The sequence below is a fragment of the Podarcis vaucheri genome, assembly GCF_965113315.1.
Source record: "Podarcis vaucheri genome assembly, chromosome: 15".
In the NCBI taxonomy this organism is placed as follows: domain Eukaryota; kingdom Metazoa; phylum Chordata; class Lepidosauria; order Squamata; family Lacertidae; genus Podarcis; species Podarcis vaucheri.
In genome coordinates, this window is record NC_138753.1 from 23,540,146 (window position 1) to 23,562,663 (window position 22,518).

Here is a 22,518-nt window from a genome sequence, read left to right on the forward strand (position 1 = left end):
TGACTCCTTGAGGCCATTCTGTCTCCATCTCAGGTAGGGGCCTTTCCCAGCTTCAGCACATTGTGACACACTGTCTCCTGCCAGGCATCTCTGGGTCCTAGAACCTGAATCATTCTGCTCATTCCTCTTTGATGCATCCCTGCCCTCTGTCCCGCACTGGGAGAGATTTCTCTGGCACTAGAAGCAGGGATCTTTCCCTGTGAAATACTGCCCTCCACTCATGGAAGAAAGTCTCCAGCTATGCAACCTTGCAGCCGGCACAGGTCAGTAGGGCACCACCCCAGGGATGAATAATTTTGTGTGTCCGGAGAGTGTGGGATCAGCAGCACAGAAACATGGTGCCCAAACTCCCCAATCCGAGCTGCACCTGGATATACCCACTTTACTATAACAGAAATAGTGTGGGCGTGTCCACACTTTTGCTTCACCCACATTTTGATTGTATTGTGTATTAATTAATTCCCACAGGCGGGTCAAAGAGCTTTTATTGTTGCTCCGCAGTTGCGCCTTGCAATACTCCAATCTTACCCGCTGAATCGGATCTTACAAGATGTGCAGAAATTCCGAGGAGGGATTTTGCTTCAAGTCAGGGTGTAAGATCAGATTTTTGCAAGGCATGACTGTGGAAGAAGGAGAAAAGCTCTCAGAGCTAGGGGAATTAATTGGTACACAATGCAATCAAAATATGTGGCGAGGTAAAGTGTGGATGAGCCCTGAGAATGCTTGAAGAAATGAAAAATGGCCAAGATCAATGGACTGAGATGAAGTAAATGAGGATGAATATAAAGAGGAGTTCCTAATGGCAGCACTTTGACACTGAAGAATGCTCTCAATCTGAACTGGGGCAAGCCAGCAAACACACAGTGTGCAACCGAAATAGATACAGGCAGAGAAAGAAGAGAGAAAGCAGTAGTGAGTGAGCAGCAGGGATGACCCTTTCTAGCATTTTGGCAACAACAGGTGGGAGGGCAGCCAAGTGACAATGGGGAATGCAGGTTGTCTGGGCTGAACAGGCTGCCCACAGTGGGTGTTCAGAGCAGCAGAATCATCACAAAGGCCTTTGAATGAGAAGCATCTCCATAATTTATCTAATGGCACCTGCAGAGGATTATTTGAGCTATTTTGCTATATGGTACTGCAGAAGTTCTACGTGGAAAGGGGATGGCTTTGTTCTCAGCGAGCCCGATAAAGCTCTGTTGGATTAAAGTATATCTACATCTGCTTTGGATCCATTCCAGTCCGGCTTCCGCACTGGTCATGGGACCGAGACGGCTCTGGTCGCCCTAACAGATGATCTCCGTAGGCAGCTGGATCGAGGTGGGTCGGGGCTGCTGATTCTTCTAGATCTGTCAGCAGCCTTTGACATGGTCGATCACGAACTCCTGGACCACCGCCTTGCCGACGTGGGGATCCAGGGCACAGTCCTTCAATGGCTGTGCTCGTTTCTCTCTGGTCGGGGACAGAGGGTGGCGCTTGGGGGGGAATTGTCATCGCGCCACTCCTTGGTGTGTAGAGTGCCTCAGGGTGCGATTCTCTCCCCAATGCTTTTTAACATCTTTATGCGCCCCCTCGCCCAGCTTGTCTGGAGTTTTGGGCTGGGTTGCCATCAGTATGCTGATGACACCCAACTCTATCTGTTGATGGATGGCCATCCTGACTCGGCCCCAGACACACTGACCAAATGTCTGGAAGCTGTGGCTGGATGGTTACGTGGGAGCCGGTTGAAGTTAAATCCTTCGAAGACAGAGGTCCTCTGGCTGGGGCGGGACGATATGGGATTGAGGGGGCAACTCCCATCTCTTGCGGGGGTGCAATTAGTGCCAGCACCATCCGTTAAGAGTTTGGGTGTAATCTTCGATACCTCCCTCTCTAAGGAGGCGCAGATTACAGCTATAACAAAGGCGGCATTTTTTCATCTCCGCCAAGCTAAGCAGTTGGCCCCTTATCTCTCTCGCCCTGACCTAGCCACTGTGATCCATGCGACGGTCACCTCCAGACTGGATTATTGTAACTCGCTCTACGTGGGGCTGCCCTTGAGACTGACCCAGAAACTCCAGTGGGTGCAGACTCCTTATGGGGTCTTCGCTGCGAGATCACATTCACCCGGTACTATACCAGCTGCACTGGCTCCCGGTGGAGTACAGGATCAGGTTTAAGGTGCTGGTTTTAACCTTTAAAGCCCCATACGGCCTAGGACCCTCGTACCTACGGGACCGCCTCTCCTGGTATGCCCCACAGAGAAACCTACGGTCTGCAAATAATAACATCCTCAAGGTCCCAGGCCTCAGAGAGGTTAGGCTGGCTTCAACTAGAGCCAGGGCCTTCTCGGCTGCGGCTCCAATCTGGTGGAATGCTCTGTCACAAGAGACTAGGGCCCTGCGGGACCTGACATCTTTCCGCAGGGGCTGCAAGACAGAGTTGTTCCGCCAGGCCTTTGGTCAGGGCGCAGCCTGACTCCCTCCTCTGGCAATCTGCACAGAATTTTGCTTAATTGGTTGCCTTCAATTTGATTTAATTAATTTTTATAATGAAATATTTTTAGATTGTGTAACTATTTTACTGTTTTATTATTTGATTGTTGTTAGCCGCCCTGAGCCCGGCTTCGGCTGGGGAGGGCGGGATATAAATAAAATTTATTATTATTATTATTATTATTATTATTATTATTATTATTATTATTATTACAGTAATCTGGGATGTAGTTGAGGGAGGGGAAAACTGTCCCAAGCCACCAGAAGCTCAGCATCCAGAGAAAGGGAAGTTGGAAGGGCATCATGACACAGTCACGGTGCGTCACGTGTCTCCAGTGGCATAGCATGGGGGGCAGGGGGGCACTGCCCCAGGACCGGAGCACAATCAGGGGGGCAAACCAGGTGCTCCCCACATTGTGCCTGGCCTGGCTCCAGCAGTGAAGAGCACCCTCTGCACCCACCCTTGCCCAGTGTGTGAGAACCCACCCAGCAGTGTGGGCAGTGAGAGCTGGGCAAATGCGCTCCACCTTGCCTGCCGCCCCGGGTGTCAGCAAAACACGCTATGCCCCTGTGTGTTTCTGCTCAGAGACAACAGTGCACCCACTACAGTTGCCAACAAGGGAGTGTTTCTTGCCCTTCTAAACTTTCATTTCATGGTGTTTCCTCAAAGCAAACTATCCAGAGATGCATATAATTTACCAGGGATTATAAAGTGCCAGGTATGTAGCAGAGCATAATAGTAAGAAATACGCATATAATGTAATAGAGAAGGAATAAAGCACTACAGTTTTTAAGACTTCAGAGATGCTATCGCAGATTTCAGCAAAGACACAAAGAAAATAATTAAATATTTAAACCTTAATGTATTTCTAATTTCAACGGCTTCTTTTTTTTTAAAAAAACCCCACAACTCTCTCACTCAAATAAATTGCTGTGAAACCTTTCACATCAACCATTTAGGAAGCATTGAGGAGATTTGCCCCTTTGTCCTATCAAAGTCTAGATGTTTTTTCAAATGGCTGTTTTGAGAGAGACAGCAAATTGACGTAATCCCATGGTCTCAATGGAACTGAAAATCAGCTTCCTTTGCAATGGGTGCCAGAATCTTTTAAAGCTCCAAGCTACAGGCTGATCTCATAAGTTCTGACCTTCTGAAAGTCCCTTTATTGAACCAAAGATATGGCAGATTCTGCAAATTAGCTGCTGTGCTGTTGGAAATGGATTAGGAAACATAGTTCTGGGTCATCAGACCATTGGATCTCTTAGCCCAGAAGTGCCAACTTGGGCCAGGAAGTTTCTAGCTCTACTGCCTTAGACCCCTTTTTAACTGAAGGTGTCAGAGACTCAACTAGGAAAGTACACTCCCACTAACCAATGTTCCAGCTCAAAATTTGCTCTGTGGGACATGACTGGTGCAAAGTTTCAAGAACAGAGGACTAAATAACCTCCAAATATGGTTGACATCTCTTCCCTTGTTTCTTTATAGGCCCATTATAATGACAGATATTTTTCTAGCCTCTAATAAGGGCATCAAAAGGTGATAGGTGCACCTGGGTAAGGATAACATGGAGAATAGGTAGAGGCATTGCCAGCCCACACATGAGGCAAGGTGAGGCGGCTGCCTCAGGTGGCAAGATCCATAGGGGCAGTAGATCAAAATGTATATATTTATGCCTGCCCCCTTTTCCTGATGTAGATCTTTCTTCCCTGATGTGTGTGGGTGCCATTTTGTGGTTCACCTCAGGTGCCAACACGTCTTGGGCTAACCCTGGTGAAAGGAAACTAAGGATGTTTTTGAAAATAGACACTGAAGCACATATGAATTTTAACAAAGTGACTTGAAAGAAAATACCCCAGTGAGCCGAGATGGGGAAGACTTCAAGCTTGTTTTTTTGTCACCCTCATGAAGGTGTGATGCAAGGTTCATGTTATCCCCCTCCCCAACCCCACTGCCCACCTATTCCTTTCCAAATACAGCTCAAAGTGTTGTTTTTAATCTATAAAGCCCTGAACAGTTTGGGTCCAGGTCACCCAAAGGATGACTTTTGTTCACATACCCCTGCCTGAGAATCAAGATCTTCCACTGTCCTCTCAGGTATTTGGAGGGTTGCCAAACATGACAGCAACTTTTCTGTATTGACCCCTGGGCTTCTGGCACTCCCACCCGCAGGAAATTTGTATGGCTCCCTCACTGCTTTTTTAGTTTTTTTAAAAAACCAGGCTTTTGAGCTCTCCTAGGTATTTTGGATGCCATGCTGCAATTTATATGGGCTCTTTTTAATTTATTCAGTTCTGATCTTCTTAGGGAGGAAGGGTGAGACAAAAATGATTTTACTTAATTATTTGTATTTATGGCATTGTACATACCATCCATTTATAAAGAACATGGCTTCCCTCAAAGAATCATGGGAACTGTAACTCTGTGGGGTTAAACTACATTCCCCAATATTCTCTGGGGGATATCATGTGCTTTAAATATATGGTCTGGGCACAACCACAATAAAGGACAGTAACTTGCTTTTTAGAAGCACGGAAGCTGGAAAGTGAATTCTGTGGCCATGTTTTGTACTTTTACATACCTCTCTGGCATCTACACTGCCCTTGCTGAGGTTAGGCAGAACTGCATCCATTACACAACTTAAAAACTTTGGAGAAAGGTTGGGCTACAGAAAGCTCTCACACCTCCTGACTCATGCAACTCAAAGGCAGCGAATTACTGCAATTTATTTGCGAATGCCTCCTATTGACATGTTGACTTTCCATCACTCCCAAAGCCTTGTGGCAAGGGACACGTTTCAGAGTCCACTAAATGGCAGAGAGATGCGACTAGGAGTTAAGCGGGTGAATTATGAGAGCTCCGTTCTGTTCCCTGGGAATGGGGATTGGTCAGCACAGGGAGTGTGGGGCTTATCCAACATTAAATCAAGTGCACCGGTTGGAAACCTACCATGAGGATTTTGTATTAGATGTAAGACTCCAAAAAAAAAAAAAAAAAAGGAACGGAGTACTGAGGATAGAAGGAGGGGGAGGTGTAGTCGCATAAGCGCTAACATAATTGCCAGGAGATCAGACATGGATTTATTTCTGCTATGCACTGAAAACCAGCATCTGGGGACCAGCTTTTTGTGAACTTTTCCACCAGTGACAAAAAATCCCTCCCCACTCCTTCAAGGCCATCACGTCAAAAAGGGGGGTGAATATGTGTTAATCTGCAAAGCCAGTTTGGAGTGAAGAATCAGAATGGGTCAATTCTGCCTGGTACTGTGCAAATTGACTGCCAGTGGCTTTCCAAGTTCTCAGGCAGAGAGGTCCCCCCTCCCTCCCTGGCTATCTGACCCTTCAGAGCAGTGTCCTTCTACCTTGGGTCCACAGGTGGCTTTGCCAAATGTCAGGGATCTTAGAATTCGTAGCCTGACAGCACCTAGGGACCCAGGGTTAAAGAACGATGCTTGAGAGAGAGTGCTGTAGATTACTGTAGATAACAAATATTGATCCCAAGAACTCCTGCATGCGAAATAAGTGTGCTACCACTGAGCTGTGACCTGTCCCTTAATCTCCAGTTGCTTGGCTGCATGTAGGCATTGCAAACCTCTGTCCATAAGCTGCAGTACTGAGAGCAAGATTCATACCACTCACCTCTTTCTCTCCGCAGATATTGCTGATGATGGAGCTGGAAGCTGGACTTGAAGATGGTCCCAGAACACCAACCACCCCTTTTGGAAGGATCTGGCACACTGGGGGAAGTCAGCCAGCAGGAGAGAGAGAGAGAGAGAGAGAGAGAGAGAGAGAGAGAGAGAGAGAAGAAAGAGTTACTGGTAACCTCGAGTAAACAAAGCAGGTTAGGCTGCAGGCCATTGGCCTGAGGACATCTAGTGAGATTCATGGCTGAATAGCAATCTGAACTTGGCTCTCCCTGTTCCAACATCACTATGCCACATGGATGCTTGTTTTGTTGAGCTATTATGAGCACATTCAGGAAAGGTGTTTCTCTATGAGGGAGCATTCGCAGATGCAAACGCCTTCCCCATCTGCAGCCCTGTAATAAGTGAAAAGAAAGATAAATTGTGATGGAAAGGACATTGTGAGCAGACTGTAGCAAAATGGGCATTCAGATGCACCTAACATACTTTTCAGTGATGGCACCCCATCGCTGTGGAATGCTGTCCCTAGTGAGGCTCATTTGGCACCCTTGTTACATATCTTTAGGCCTCAGGCAAAACCCCTCTTCTTTCATTAGGCCTTTGGCTTTTAGCTATTTATGACTTTTTTGCATCGATGGATGTTCTCTCTCTCTCTCTCTCTCTCTCTCTCTCTCTCTCTCTCTCTCACTCACGCACACACACACACACATTGTCCGTTACACTTTTGTAATGCTGTTTTTAATGTATGTATTTGTTTTTTGCTTAAGGTATGGTGAATCACAAATTTAGTGCTATTTTCCCCCTAACAAACACATATTTATGTACAGTTTTGACCAATGTACACAATTTTACAAGCAATTTCCCTCAACAAATGCAGTTTTGTAAACACAGCTTGGTTGGAGCACTGCATTGCAAAATTCAGATAAGTGCCATTTTTGAAGGATAGCTGTGATTTGGTTCACATTTTGTTTTGGAAGGTGTGGATTTGATAGATTCAGCTTTTAAACGAAATTTCTCCTCCATCCCTAGTGGTCAACCTCTTTGCCTGCTGTAACAATTTAATTAAGTGAAACTACCGGGCATCGTAGTTCTTCTCTACCGATTGCTCATAATTGTCCACATCTCTTCAAGAGGGAACAAAGCCAAATTGAAAACAAAAGTAATGAAGTCAGAATAGTTTATACAGGGACATGGCAGCCTCTGTGTTATTTCAAATCTTTCTGGAAAAAAGTTATTGCATTCTCAGCATACATTATTGAGAAATCCTTGAAGAAAAGACTACGGTTCTGCGTTGTCAAGAGACCTGGACATTATCATAATGGTTACTTTCAGCCTTTTTATTATATTTAAAAAACCATGAATGCATAATGTAGTGGCTTTAGGATGGTACAGAGAGCCAAGACTCCAGAGAGTTACTCTCAATTTTCCCTATTAAGATATCCGGCCTTCTCTGCCCTTTCTCATAATAGGGATGATGACATCTCTCTAACAGAAAAATCGTAGATGCTGCAGAGGTTTCAAACCAAATCCCTCCTTCACAAGGACACAGCTCCTGAGAGTGTGAGGTGGTGACTTCTTGAGAAGTCACCCAAGAGATCCCACATCCTTTGCCTTCTCATTCCTTTCTCTCTGTGTATTATATCTCTAGAACAAAGCTTTTCAAATGGTGACATGGGAAACCCTACAATTTCCAGGGTTTCTGCAGGTATCTTTGCACCCTCTGCAAAAATATTTTGATACAATGTCAGTGCTGTGTGCAGGCCATGGTTAAAGATGGCGCCCCTTGTTGACTGCTGCACTTTTAATTCAGGTGCCTCACAGGTATTTGTATCTTAACTAGGAATGTCAGTGGAGTTCTCCAAGCTTTAGATTCAATACAAACTCAAGGGCTTATAAAAACTCATAGGAAAGCATGAGCTTTGCAAGCCCCTTTAGGCTTTCTAGGCACAGGTCTGAGCTTCTGCCCCCCCACAGGAACCCCACTATTCAATGCTAAACTGGAAAAAATGGCAATCAATGGAAATGCCAGTTACTTGTGTTTTTGAATGAAGGTATTTCTGTTTTCAAACATGCTGGGACCTCTGTGGACAAGTGACTAACAAGTCTAATAAATCATCATCATTCTCAAGATTCCTCCAACCAACCCAGCCCCCCAATCTCCCAACCTGTTTTCCAACACCGTACCCAATTTAAGTGGCAACGCACCAAATGCAATAAGAAAGGGAACAAGGGCAATATGACCTCTTGCCATTTTTGCTGCCCCATAAGGGCACACTATATGGAAATTAAAATTAATTAAAAAGTGGGAGAGTCTTGGGGACTCTGGCCAGATGATTTATGAACCTCAGATTGGTTTAAAAAATGTAGCAAGCTATTTCTACGGTCAATCAGAAGTGAGTCAGCCCATCTCTAATCTTACCCAGCCTGAGAATAGGACTCTATACAAAACTCTTAATCCAGACTTGCAACAGGGGCTTTTCATGGTCCAGGGGGAGAGGAGAGTATGCAGGCTAGGTTCTCCTTAAGGGGTGTGTACGCAGCTGGGATTACTGCGCCTGAATATAACACTGTGTTGAAACCGCATGTGTTTTGGTGATGCCATCTTTATTGATGAATGGTTGGGGTCTGTGTTTGTGCCTGTACATCTGTGATGGCACCAAAGGTGGCTGACTGCCAACCTCTGCAATCTGGAAGAGGGTGCTGCCTCAAGCTGAATCAGACAATTGGCAGATGGTCTCCAGGGTTTCAGGCAGGGGGTCTCATTCCACTCCTACCTGAAGATGGCGGGGATTAATAGAACAATAGAACAATACCCCATTTCTTCCTAACTCTTTTTCTTTCTCCCTTCTCTTTCCCCAACCGTAAGATGTCCATGACATTAGTGTATCATACTGAACATTAACGAACTGTGAAAAAAACTCTATGAATCAAAAGTGGAGAAGATATATGTACTTTCCCTTGTTTATTTTGTAACACAATAAAATCTTCAATAAAAACTAACTTAAAAAGAAAAGATGCTGAGGATTGAAACTGGGACCTTCTGCATGCAAAACAGATGTTCTACCACTCAACTATGCCTTTTTGTCCACTTCTTATTATTCTGAAGAACACCAGTGAAGCACTTGGTTCAAAGTCTACCTCAATATTATTGAAGAAATGTCAATTGCACTTGGTATAGATCTATGATCCTATGATTTCTGCCACCAGGAAACAGGAGAAGAGCACCTTGAATTTCTCTCTCCATGGGTCTAACCTGACATGCAGAACCTTATCTTAAACCCATTTACCTCCCTGGCATGTCTATTATGCCCCCTTCCAAACTTATTTGGAAAACTTCCACACTTGCCTTCTTTCTTCTTTACAAAGCAGCTGCCTGGCAATTGTCCCCTGCCTTAACTCACTCTTTATAGATAAGAATATAAGCACTTTGCAGGAAGTACCTTCTATTCAAGAAGCCTTCATTGGTCCCTCACAAAAGCTGAGGGCTTTCAATTATGCTTCAGAGTATCAAGCACTAAGAAGAAACCATCTTTGCGTGCATGTGAGGCATGTGTGTGTGAAGGAGTCAAATGTTTTCAGTGGGTGGGGATGGTGTTGTGGGTTTGTTTGTTGGTTTTTGTCACACATGTAAAGAAGGAAATTTAGCTGAACGCTTTGTCACCCTTTGTCTCGCAGGTAGCTGAGGAGAAAAGGCCAGGAGAAGGGGCTAAGTTGTCATAACAACAGAGCTTGAACAACCTCCACAGGAAAAAGGAAAAAGAAAAGTGATGGGTGTGTGTGTGAGAGAGAAGAGACTTAGTATTTCAAGGTGAAAGCATCCAGTGGAATTAGGAGCTGAAGTGAAGTGAAGATGACAATGGATTTGTCTATGTAGAACAGAAGTTGGGAAACCTCTGGCTCACAGGCTAGACTGAGCCCACCAAACCTCTCCATTAGGCCCATGAGACCATTTCCCCAAAAACATGGCCACCTGTGATTTGATGTGACAGGATTTGCTGCCCATGCAGCTGACTCCTGCAGTAAGTTGGACTGAACAAAGTCTTGGTTTGGGTGCATGAGAGGCTTCCCTGTGGAAAACTCTCATACACACCTGAATCCTGCAGAAAGCTGGATTGAACCAAGTCACTATCTCCCCCACCCTTCTCACATGACACAACTTTGACAGGTTGGAAGGACCACTCACCTGTTGTTAGAATGCCAGGGTACTAATTTTCCTCAGAGGCAGTGAGTAGCAAGTACGCCTCAGAAGTCGTGCTTTTAAACCTCATTGGAGGTTCTTAAGGAGAGGTTGGGTGGTCATTTGTCATGAATGTTTTAGTTGAGATTCCTGCATTGCAAAGGGGTTGGACTGGATGACCCTTGGGATCCCTTCCAGCTCCACAATTCTATTATTTTATGACCAGCCTCCTCACCCTCATAGTCCTCCCAGCCTTGCATGATTACAAAAGATGTCTCCTCAGATACAACCTTTTTGGTCACTTGTGATCTCCTCTTTGGGGGTGTTTACTGAACCTCTTTGATATTAATATTTAAGTAACTGCCTCCTTTTCTACAGACCCTACTGGGTGCCAAGATCAGCAGAAGGGGTGCTCTTGGTACTTCCTCCACCCTCAGAGGTTTCAGGTGGTGATGGCCCAGGAGAGGGCCTTCTCTGCAACAGCCCCTAAATCATGAAAGTTCCTCTCCACAGAGGTGTATCTGCCATCTTCACTATACAGCTTTCAGCGAATGCTGTGGAGGCACCTCTTTATCTGGCCTTCGACTCCTAAGAGATATGTGTCTTCAGGGCCCACCCTATTCCTGTGAAGCTGGTCTGTTTTAACTGTTTTAAATTCTGATTTTCACATTGTTGCAATTTGCCCTGGGATGCGCTGGTGAAGGGCTGGCAATAAATTTGATGATGGTGATGATATGACAAAGAACAGGCTAAGGGTTCTGGGTGCCTGGGCACACTGCTCAATATCGATGGCTCACGAACCATGAAGCAGTTAACAATTCATTTCTCAAATCCCATCCTGCTAAGATCCGAATTCTCTAAAGCAGACAACCAGTGTTTCAAATTAAGCAAAGCAAAACAAAACACAGCTGTCACATGCAGTTAGAAGCTCGTTCAGCCTTCCGCTTGCTAAAGAGAACATTAAATGCCTGTCCACGCCAGTATTACAATATCCAGCTGAATTCCTAGATGGAATCAATAGCCCCAGAGAGATCAAAGCTCAGAAAAGGATGCTGTAGAGTCAGAAAAGGTTCAGCAAAAGGCAACCCATATGATCAAGGGAACGGAGTGACTGCAGTCTGAGGACAGGTATAGAGAAAAGGTGAGTAAGGAGTGACATGATAGAAATCTATACAATTATGCATGGCAGGGAGAAAGTGGATAGAGAAAAGGATGTTGTTTTTTCTCCTGGAAACTACAGGAAGGGAGAGTTGCTGTATGAAGCTGGATTCAGTTTCATACAGAAGCGCCGAGGGCCTTCTGGCGGTTCCCTCACTGAGAGAAGCCAAGTTACAGGGAACCAAGCAGAGGGCCTTCTCGGTAGTGGCACCCGTCCTGTGGAACGCCCTCCCACCAGATGTCAAAGAGAACAACTCCCAGACTTTTAGAAGACATCTGAAGGCAGCTCTGTTTAGGGAAGCTTTTAATGTTTGATGCATTACTGTATTTTAATATTTTGTGGGAAGCCGCCCAGAGTGACTGGGGAAGCCCAGCCAGAAGGGCGGGGTATCATCATCATCATCATCATCCTTCCATCAAGTGGTCAGCATTCTTTGAGTTTGACAATGCCAACCGTCTCTTAGGTGATGCACACAGATTCAGTCCAATGAGAGCCAGGCTAAACTCTCCATCTCTATCTCAAAGGGGGGAGAGTGCTGTTGCACTCAGGTCCTGCTTGTGGGTTGACCACTGTGAGAACAGGATGCTGGACTAGATGGACCATTGGCCTGATCCAGCATTATGCTCTTATCTTTTATGCTTGCAATGGAGGTCCAAGGTTTCTAGGATCTCCTTTACTATTGCAGTCCCTTGTCCCCCTGGAAAAGTTGACTCTGGTGCAGTGGGAGAGGATCAAAAGAGGAGATGAAAACGGAAATTCAGAGGTTTTCAGTGTGGTCCCAAAGACAGACATTCTGTGGCAAGGGAGCAGAGTGAAAGCAGCTTAACTTTTTGGTACCCAGCTGGGTAGAATGATGCCTGCACACTTTATATCTGCACAAGAAAAAGTTAGAGATGTGATGCTGTGTTATCTTTAAAAAAAAAAAAGGATGGGGTGGGGAGAAAGAAAGCTGAAAATTAAGAGGGAAGGTCTGGATAGGCATTGGGAAGAAATTTGATTTTACTCCTCCTTTACAGAGAAACCCATGCAATTCATACTTTCTGAAACAATCCATGAACCAAAACAGAACCCTCCTTTGAGAGCCTCACTGCCAATTTTGCAACACAGTTTTCCAGTCAAGTAATGCACTCAAATATAACATACACTAGGGTAAACAGTGCATAAAAATGCATTAATTAGTTAAAAATAGCATACAAAGATTCAATACATTGGGGGAAATTGCTTTGAAAAAAATGTGTATATTATGCAAAATTGCATGCAGAAATGTGCCTATTGGGAAATTGATGCTCCCATTCTTGCATGGGGGTGAATCTGCCACATTCCAACACCCCTGAAAGATGACTCAGAATTGTCCCATCCCACCCCCCCGGATGAGCTGGAATACGGTCAGGTGGGCTAAGGGGCCAATCAAGACAGGATTGAAGCTAGACTTTATAAGCAGACTCCTCCCCAAACTCATCACTCGTATCTTCAAAGCGACCTCTTAACCTGTTTTTGCTGTATGACCTTTACTAGTTGCTTGTTTGGGGGCTGAGTAGGAATGTTTGGGTGAGTTCCTGTTTGGCCTTGGGACTCTTTTTCTTTTGCCTAATCTGTACTGTTGGGAAGTGGAGCGGGTTTTGATCTGGACAGGAAGGAAAGGACAAGTTAAGAGCTGGCGAGATGAATACCTCAAGAGTTTTTGGGTACCAGGCACTCTTTAGTCAGGCTGCTTTGGCATCAGGAGTCTGTAGGGGTACCAGTTAAGGCATGTGCACCAGGGTGATAGCCAAACTGGTGGGGCTACGATGCACTTGCCAGATTCACATAACCAAGGTTTTTGGAGAAAGGAGGAATAATTCCTTTCAACCCTTTGCTGTGGGGGCCACAGGTGAGGCCTGAAATATGCCCAGGAATGGGAAGGGACCTTCCCTTAGGAAACCTCTCCGCCCACAGTAATCATGTTTAATTGTTTGTTTGAAGATCCTCTAGATTTCTCTACCACAGATTGTGTTTCCCGGGCCTTCTTAATGGCTATTCTGGCAAATTCCCTAATGAATTTTCGTGACGGCTTAAAAAAATAATAAAAAATCTCAAAATGATGTGAAATGAACTTAAACCTGGAAAAATGAGAAACAGAGAGAAATGGAAATGGAATTGCCCATGACTAGGTGGGACGTCTGCTCTGCTGCAGATCTGACCCAATATACTTAAACACACTATTCTCCAAACAACTGCTTTTTTACAGATAGCATACAGAACCCAAAGGATGTGATGAGCTCCTCTGGCTGTATCTTTATGGTCCAGGAGGACTGAATATGTTGGTATGAGATTATTCCTGTGGAATTCTACCCCGTCCCCATTTCCCCTGTTTTTTAAACAGGTTTTGCAGTAAGATGAGGAGCCCCTCCTCATTCTGCACCATGCTCAATTAGAGATGACAGCTTCTCTTGCTGACTCATATAATCTTCCCCTGCCCTCTGCTGCTCGTCACACACAGACTAAATGCCTTTTGAGGCCAGTCCAGAGATCACAATTCATCACACCATGGTAACATCTTTGAGCAGAAACATGCTCTAACCTCCCTTCCTGCTCTAATACGTCCCGCTAAACCTAGACAGAAGACCAGCTTAAACCCTCTGAAATATTGTCTTCCCTGTTTTAAATTAAAGCCCCAAATCCTCCCATTCATTTGGCCGGGTGCAAAGCCTCCATGTAGGTCCTTATAATGAATGGAGAGAAATTTACAGAAGTGTCACAATGGAAAAGACTGCAGGAGACGGACTGGTGAAGGGGAGGGAAGCAGGAAGAGCTCCTTTCTAGACCTTCTGAGTAAGCCGGCTTACAATTACATAGGCCACATTGCCTTCTATAAAGAGATTTAGGAAGTCAAAGAAACGAGGAAAGCAGGTTTTACCTGTAATTGCAAAGAGTGCCACTCTCAATAACCTTTTTCTTTTCATTTTTTCCACTGCTGGCTCATTCCAATACACAGTAATTTGCTGTGCTTTTTCTTACAAGAATCAGTCAACATTGTTGCCTTTTGTTTGGTACAGAGACACCATGTCAAGCCACACTTGAACCCGATTAAGAAGTCACTGCATTTGTTCTGGTTTAGAAAGAGATTAAAACCCTGAAAAAACCCTCTTTAAATATAAAAATGATCTCCCCCTCCCTCAAAACCAGCTTTTCGAGCAGGAAAATAAAAGATGAAGAACCAGTTCAGTATTGTATATTTATAGCCTAGTCAATTATAACTCAAAATTGGAAATTTGCAAGGTTCCAATCAGCTTTTAGATTTAATTGTGTGTTTTATATATATATATATAACATTGGCCAATTAGCTGGTCAAATAAGAATTCAGAATTGCAAGCAATAATTTATTAGAACTTTAATAAATGAAGAGAAAGATTTATTCCAATTACAAATTTTTCAGGAGTCTTCTAGAAGATTCCAAATTCCTGTCTCTTGGAGAAGCTTTATAGAGCAGTCATACCCTTTGACATTTCTCTGATGAAAATAGGGATCTTAATAATAATAATAATAATAATAATAATAATAATAATAATAATAATAATAATAATGTTCTTATTTATACCCCACCCATCTAACTGGGTTGCCCCAGCCACTCTGAGCAGCTTCCAACATATCTAAAAACATAAAAAATATTAAACATGAAAAAACTTCCCTATACAGGGCTGCCTTGTGATGTCTTCTAAAGGTTGCATGGTTACTTATCTCCTTGGTTTGGGAGTTACGTAACTCCATACCTTTCTAAGGAAAAGTGGGACTTTCTGTGATCAAATCAGAAACCAGGACAGCTTCTGTAAATCCGGGACTGTCCCTGGAAAACAGGGACACTTGGAGTGTTATGTACTGAAGTTCTCACCCTGGGCCAGCAGGGGGATACTGTAGATAGTTTTCACTCAGGTCCACATATGCAAATAAGGGATTGAAAGTGACGTTCAGTGATTGGATAGTTACAAAAAATGGTTACTGTTGCATTCTAGTGGAGCTCTATATAAGCAGGCTGACTGAACCCTTCAGTTCAGTTCTGTTCTGGCCTGTGAATAAACAAGAGCTGTTTGAAGAATCGCTGTGTCGTCTGATATGTTCACCCACAACTTAACATGGAGGGTCTGGAACAGTGTGCAAAACTATAGAAAGGTCTTTCTTTCTGCCCCCCTCCCTCCCCTGGAGTCAATGGTAGTTCTGAACAGCAGGGCAATTGTGACCTGTTTGTGTTGACTTCATGTTTCTTCCTCTTCCTGTTCAGAGATGTCTAAAGCTATACAGCCTATTTAAAAGATGAGAAGTCATGCCATCTGGCTTAATTGGCAAAGGGGGGCAGAGTATTGCAGACAAGGGTGCCTAGTCCTCCGTGAGCAGCGTGTGGGTACATCTGTGTCAATTGCAAGGCTAGAGCGCAATGGGCTTTCCTTCTTAATACTGATATCAGGAGACACCATGATGCAACAGAAAAGCGTCGCTTGATCGTTCTTGACATCAGAGAACAGCTGGAAATATCTGACCCTATTGTAGGGTTGGGAAAGTTTCAGTCAAGGGCAGCCCAAATGATCAAGGTGACGGAGTGACTTTCCTGTGAGGAAAGGTCACAGAATCTGCAACGTTTTAGTTTGGAGAAAAAGATGCAGCATCTTAGATGTGTATAAGAAAAAATATGCACGGCATGGAGAGAGTAAAGAGAGAAAGGTTTTTCTACGTCTCTCATAAGACCAGAACTCTTGGACTTTCAATGAAGCTGAATGTTGGGAGATTCAGGATTGACTGATACAAGAATTTACTTTTTCATGCAGCGCATAGTTCAACTATGAAACTCTCTCCCACTAGAGGCAGTAATGGCTACCAACTTGGATGGGTTTAAAAGAGGGTTGGGCAAATTCATGTGGGAGAAGGCTATCAATGACTACTAGCCATGATGGTTATGCACTGCCTCCATGGTCAGGGACAGTAATGCTCTTGAATGCAACTTGCTGGAAACTGCAGGAAGGGAGGGTGCCCTTGTAACGCTTGCCGGTTTCCTGACTACTGTGAGGACAAGTGGGCCATTGGCTTGATCCAGCAAATTCTTCTTATGCTCTTAAGCCCACAATTGAATAACAGGCAGTAAACCAAAATAGGCCAAACCCTACGCCAAAGGATAAATGTACATAAATCTGACATCAGGAATCACAAGACAGAGAAGCCCGTAGGAGAACACTTCAATCTCCCAGGACTTTCAGTACAGGATCTCAAAGCAGCTGTCTTATTACAAAAGAATTTCAGAAATAGACTTGAAAGAGAAGTTGCTGACCTACAACTTATTACTAAACTGAAAACTATGGTGAGACCTGGTCTAAATAGAGATAGGGGATTCTTGTCTCATTACACATGCTAAATCTGTTTTTGGTCATCTGCATACTATCCCTTGCTTTTTCCTGTAGGACTAATTGCAGTCTTTAACAGTCATCAACAGGTTTACCATACCCATTGAGTCAATCACCTCACCCCACCACCCCACTATATATAAGGGTCTAGTGACTTCTGTTTCAGTGTATCGGAAGAAGTGTGCATGCACATGAAAGCTCATACCTAGAACAAACTTAGTCTCTAAGCTGCTGCTGGACAATTTTTAAAAAAATTATTAATACTGTAATAGTTAGCTGATCTGCAGCTCAACCCTCTACCCTATCTTCTCATAGAACAGTTCAGAGGAGTTTGAGATATTATCATAATGGTGAGATAAATTTGCACAGTAGAGAAATCTGTGAGATGGAATGGGGCAAAGGAAGAGAGAGAGAGAGGGAGAGGATTTTACTGGTTAAGAACTACATCACAATCATTTTATTGTAGAGCAGATGATGTAATGTTTCTTTTCTTCCTTGTCCCCCCCCCCTTTCTTTTTCACTGATGGATGCCTTTCTATATTCATGTATTATCTTTGAAGATTTAATAAAGGGGAAAAGAGGAGAGAAGAAATGGAATAAGCAAAAAAGACAGGAAGAGATGGGGGAAAGGATGAATGTGTATCTCATCGGACCCTTTTTAAAATGCTAATAGTATAGAATACATAATATCATCATTCTAGATGCATGTAATTGTGGGGATATGAGATTTAGCCAGCTAACAGCGGTACTTAGGAGTAATTCAAAATGCCTGAAACCTGACAATGGTATTAAAGAGATGTTTGAAAGCCTCGCAGCCATAGGTTAAAGTATCTAAATGGCTTCTATTAATATTGTATGCCATAACAAGCAATTGCACAGAGCCAAAGGTGAAAAGGCAGGCAAAACCTGAACACTAGCAAATCCTTAAATTTATGGAGCCTATTTCTTAGATGACCTAAAAGCTGGAAGGGTGGGGGAGAGGCAAGCAGAGGGTGGTCTGGGAATCTTGCTTTTATCCAATTCCTCATCTTTTGAGTGCTCTTCCGCTTGGTGAGTGGAAATATTAACACTGCCTCTCCAAAGTCTGGGATGTCACTAAAGGATGTCACTAAAGTACGAAAGGAGCTTTCAGACATCAGGGACAGACAGGGCAGTCTACCGTAAAAAAAAAAGCTTCTGTTTCCAAACCACTGAGTGCCAACTTAGCAGGACTTGAGGACTTCTTGCCTGAAGTTCCACACTCCGAATGTTAAGAAGTGGTTGAAGTTTTGAATATGAGCTGATTTCAGCATGAGTTGATTCCAAAACGTTGAGGGGAATTTGGGTCCTGTAAACCATGGCTTTCCACAGTCTGTGCAATGAACTCTGATGGCTCCCTCAATACGTTCTAGTATCCATGAGCTTAATGGTAAAGGTACCCCTGACCATTAGGTCCAGTCGCGGATGACTCTGGGGTTGCGGCGCTCATCTCGCTCTATAGGCTGAGGGAGCTGGCGTTTGTCCGCAGACAGCTTCTGAGTCATGTGGCCAGCATGACTACGCTGCTTCTGGTGAACCAGAGGAGTGCACGGAAACACTGTTTACCTTCCTGCTGGAGTGGTACCTATTTATCTACTTGCACTTGACATGCTTTGGAACTGCTAGGTTGGCAGGAGCAAGGACCAAGCAACGGGAGCTCACCCTGTTGTGGGGATTCGAACCGCCGACCTTATGATCAGCAAGCCCTAGGCCCTGTGGTTTAGACCACAGTACCACCTGTGTCCTTAGACAGCTTTAAAAAGGAACCTCTGAACATAGGGTTACTATTTATAGGGTGAGCTAAGAAACAGGTGGGGAACTTTTTGCAAATACCTTTATCAACTGCCCAATCATCAGCTTTGGGCATTTTGGGGTGGGGTGGGGTAGGGTGGGACAGATTGCAAAAAGGGAGTAAGTGAAAGTATTTGGCTAATCATAATATGGGCAGGAAGCATTGCCCTCCCTTTCCATTTCCCTTGGCCTAATGACAGTTCATTATGAATTCAGATCCTGCTAGCTCTGTGGCCCTGTAGCATCAATACAGTTAGGTGGTCCCTGACTGGCTGGGATCTCTTGGAGAAGGAGAAAGAAGGGCAGGAACTGGAGAGGGAAATGTCAAAGCAGCAGATAAGAGGGGATATGACAGCTGTCAATAGCAGCACAAAAGATACTGTTTGAAGGGGGAGCAATTTGGTCTGCACAAAAGTTCCCCATGTGCCCTTCAAAAAAAGTTGGTGGGCAAACATTCAGAGCAGCCGTATTCACCTAACTGCTGTAGCTAATAGCTGATGCTAGAGCCCGCTTCTGTGGATTTCTGTCATCCTTGCTTTCTGGGTTCACAGCAGGCAGTATTTTATATATATCTCACACCTGGCAATGCTAAAAGCTAACTTTAAACAACAACACGAAAGCTGAGATTCATGTGCTTTAAATGTGCTAAAACCAGAGAAATCCTGTAAATGTGATGAGTCTATGTGTGGGAATTCCAAGAAGAGAATCGCCAGGATTATAAAGCATGAGACCCAAGAGGTATTGCAAACATTCGTGCCTTTATAACGAGGTGCAAAGTGGTGTTTACAGCGTGTTAATTGATAAATGCTAGCTAATGTATTTTAATACCCTAACCAATGTTCCTGCTCTGGAAGTGCCCCGTGCAGCAAGCCAGGAGCATGATGGAAATTTTACGGTCTTTACTCACGTGTGCTTCATAAATTGAGAGAGGGGCTCAGCATCAGGAGCACAGCCATCCTGCTAGGCCATTATCAAACCCCATTACACACTTTAGGTAATTATCACAGGCCAATGTCTTGAGGGCACTGTCACAGCTAAAGAGACATGCAGTGTTACTAATGTGAGTCCTGATCTTCTTGGAGCCTACAATCAAGCACAACGCTTACTATTTGTGAGTAATCTCGTTGGTTCCAATTAGATTGCTTATGGCAATAAGGATGCAGAGGAACGTCTCTTTCTGAATGCAATGCATAGGAGGGACCATGAATCATAGAACTGTAGAGTTGGGAGAGACCCCGGGGGTCATCAAGTCCAGCCCAAATGTCTCACGGGAACAAGACAAGGAAAAAATTGAGCCGCATTCACCCCACACATTCAAAGCACTGTGATACTACTCCAAACAGTCATGGTTTCTGTTATGTACTGAGTTGAATAGGATCCAAAATGCAGCAGTCTGATTGGTCCTAGAACAATAGGATTCAGAATGCAGCAATCTGACTGGTCCTAGAACAATAGACTTCAGAATACAGCAGTCTGATTGGTCCGCAGGAGCCACCCAATCCAGCTCCAGGTGGAAGAGAACCCACGACCTGACTGGCCTACAGGAGAATCCTGGAATCAGCCAATCACGTGGGGCCCATTGTGTAAATAATGTATATAAGGCAGACATTCTGGGGGAAATTCCATTCCTCCTCACCACTATGAGCTGAATAAAGAGCATGAAATCCACTCTCGACTCCGAGTATATTTCAGTTTCCCTGCAAAGTATTCCAGGAGCTGTAGTTTAAGGGGCTGAGAGTTGTTAGGAGTCTCCTCACAGAGCTACAATTCACTTAGCAATCTCTCTCCACATGGAACTCTTTTTCCTAGTTCTTTATCCAAGCAGGAACTGAGAGCAAGGGTGGTGTGGTGTTCAAATCTGCCATGAAGCTCACTGGATGACCCTGGACCAGTCAATACCTTTTAGTCTAACGTACCTCACAGGGTTGTCATGAGAATAAATGGGAAAGGGCGGGGGAGAGAACCATGAGTTTGCAACAGAAAACCACAGAAACAGCAGTAAGACATCTGCACAAAGGTAGGATCTCTAATTCAGTAGCTGGTACTTCCAGTTAGTACCATTATTGTTATTACTTCTTAGAAATTGAGCACTGCTCACAAAACCCAGGTCAAAGAGACATACATACTGGTCTCGGCTGTTTCATATTCGCTGTCTCTCAGCAGCTCAAAAATGTCCACCTCCACTTTGGCTTTCCCCGCCCGCTCCGGAGCTCGATTTATCCGATTCTTGGCCAGGGTGATAGAGAGCCGTTCGCCTCTGCTGCACTCCATCGGGTCGTCCAAAATGGCGGCTGCAAAACAAACAAAGAAACAAACCCATAACAGATGGAAGGTGAGTGGGAAAGGGCATAAAAATGGAGGCTACAAGCAAGTGGATCAGTAACCACACATTTCAAGATGGCAACATGAGAGGAGGGTTGCTTTTCTTCTTCTTCTTCTGTGGCCTGAATAAGAAGGCTGCTTTCAAGGCGGGTCCTATACAAATCCAATCTGTCCACTCAAATTGTTGCATTGCAGCAGACGAGAAAGAAATGCTGCGTTTTGCTTGCTTGTAGAAAGGTTTTTTTGTTGTTGTGTTTTTTTTGCTTTTAAAAAAAAAAAAACCAGAAGGCGTTTAACATCAATCTCAATATTCAACGATGTGCCAGGAAGAAGTCTGCAGTACTGTTTGTCAATTCTTGTTAATAAAATATGTTGCTCTTAACTATTCAATTTTAGCAAGTGAAGGGGGTCAAGAAGAGCCTTTTTGATTCATGAATTATTCTTTTCTGTGTGTGCCCTCAAACCCTCACTTCCTCTGGCACTGATAAAGACTAAGTTGCCCTATGGTGAAATGGAACAAGCAAAGGGGTCTGTAGCTACACTGTCTGAGGTTTCTGGGGGCACAACCCCAGTGCCTAGGGAAAGGGGGGTGAGGAAGAGGCAGGAAAGGAGGGAGCAGTAGCCTGAGAAGACAGCAAGGGGCTAGGAATGAAGCCTTGGACAAGACGGCTCAGAGGAATGCAAGCAAACAAGAGACATGAAACATAGAATTGTAGATTTGCAAGGGACCCTGAGGATCATCCAATCCAAACCCCTACGATACAGGAATCACAGCTAAAGAACCCTTGATAGCCATCCAACCTCTCTTTAAAAACCTCCAAGGAAGGAGAGTCCCCCACCTTCTGAGGCAGTCTGTTCCACTGTCAAACAACTCTTACTCTCAGAAAGTTCTTCCTAATGTTTAGTTGGAATCACCTTTCATGACAGGTCTTCAGATATGGATATCATATCACCTCTCAGTCTTCTCTTCTCCAGGCTAGCCATACTCAGCTCCCTCAACTGTTCCTTATAATCCTTGGTTTCCAGATCCTTGATCATCTTGGTTGCCCTCCTCTGAACACATTCCAGCTTGTCAACAACCTTCTTAAATTGTGCTGCCCCAAATGGGACACAGTACTTCTGATCAAGCCAGAACAGAGTGGCACTATTACTTCTCTTGTTCTGGACACTATACTTCTGTCGAGGCATCCTAGAACAGTATTAGCTTTTTCTTGCTTCTGTATCACACTGTTGGCTTATGTTAAACTTGTGGCTTAAGAAGTGGAAGGAAGAATTATTTGGACAAGAGACTACAATGGTACAGGAACACAGGGAACTGCCTTATTCGGAGTCATACCAATGGTTCCATCTAGCTTCAACTGGCAGTGGGACTGTAAGATTTCAGAGAGGAGAGATGGCAGGAGATGCTGGGAACTGAACCTGGGACCTTCTGCATGAAAAGCAGGTGTTCTACCATAGGGCTACAACCCTTCCCCAGAGGTATGGAAGGATAAAGTTCACATCTTATAGGAAGCTGCCTGATACCAAGTAAGACCATCAGTCCATGTGAAGGAGCTTACAAGTGAGCCGGGTC

The 22,518-nt window shown here is 44.3% G+C and overlaps 1 protein-coding gene across 4 annotated transcripts in view; it reads right to left on the bottom strand.

Annotated features, from left to right (window-relative positions):
• The window catches only part of GRIK4 (glutamate ionotropic receptor kainate type subunit 4), a 468,306-nt gene that overhangs the window by 151,992 nt on the left and 293,796 nt on the right, over positions 1 to 22,518 (bottom strand). For all 4 annotated transcript variants that reach the window (XM_082200947.1, XM_082200945.1, XM_082200946.1 and 1 more), the window contains exons 3-4: positions 20,750 to 20,914; positions 6,108 to 6,205 (exon numbers count right to left, since the gene is read on the bottom strand). In XM_082200947.1, the coding sequence (XP_082057073.1) occupies positions 6,108 to 6,205; positions 20,750 to 20,914 (263 nt within the window). The remainder of the gene's footprint in view (positions 1 to 6,107; positions 6,206 to 20,749; positions 20,915 to 22,518) is intronic.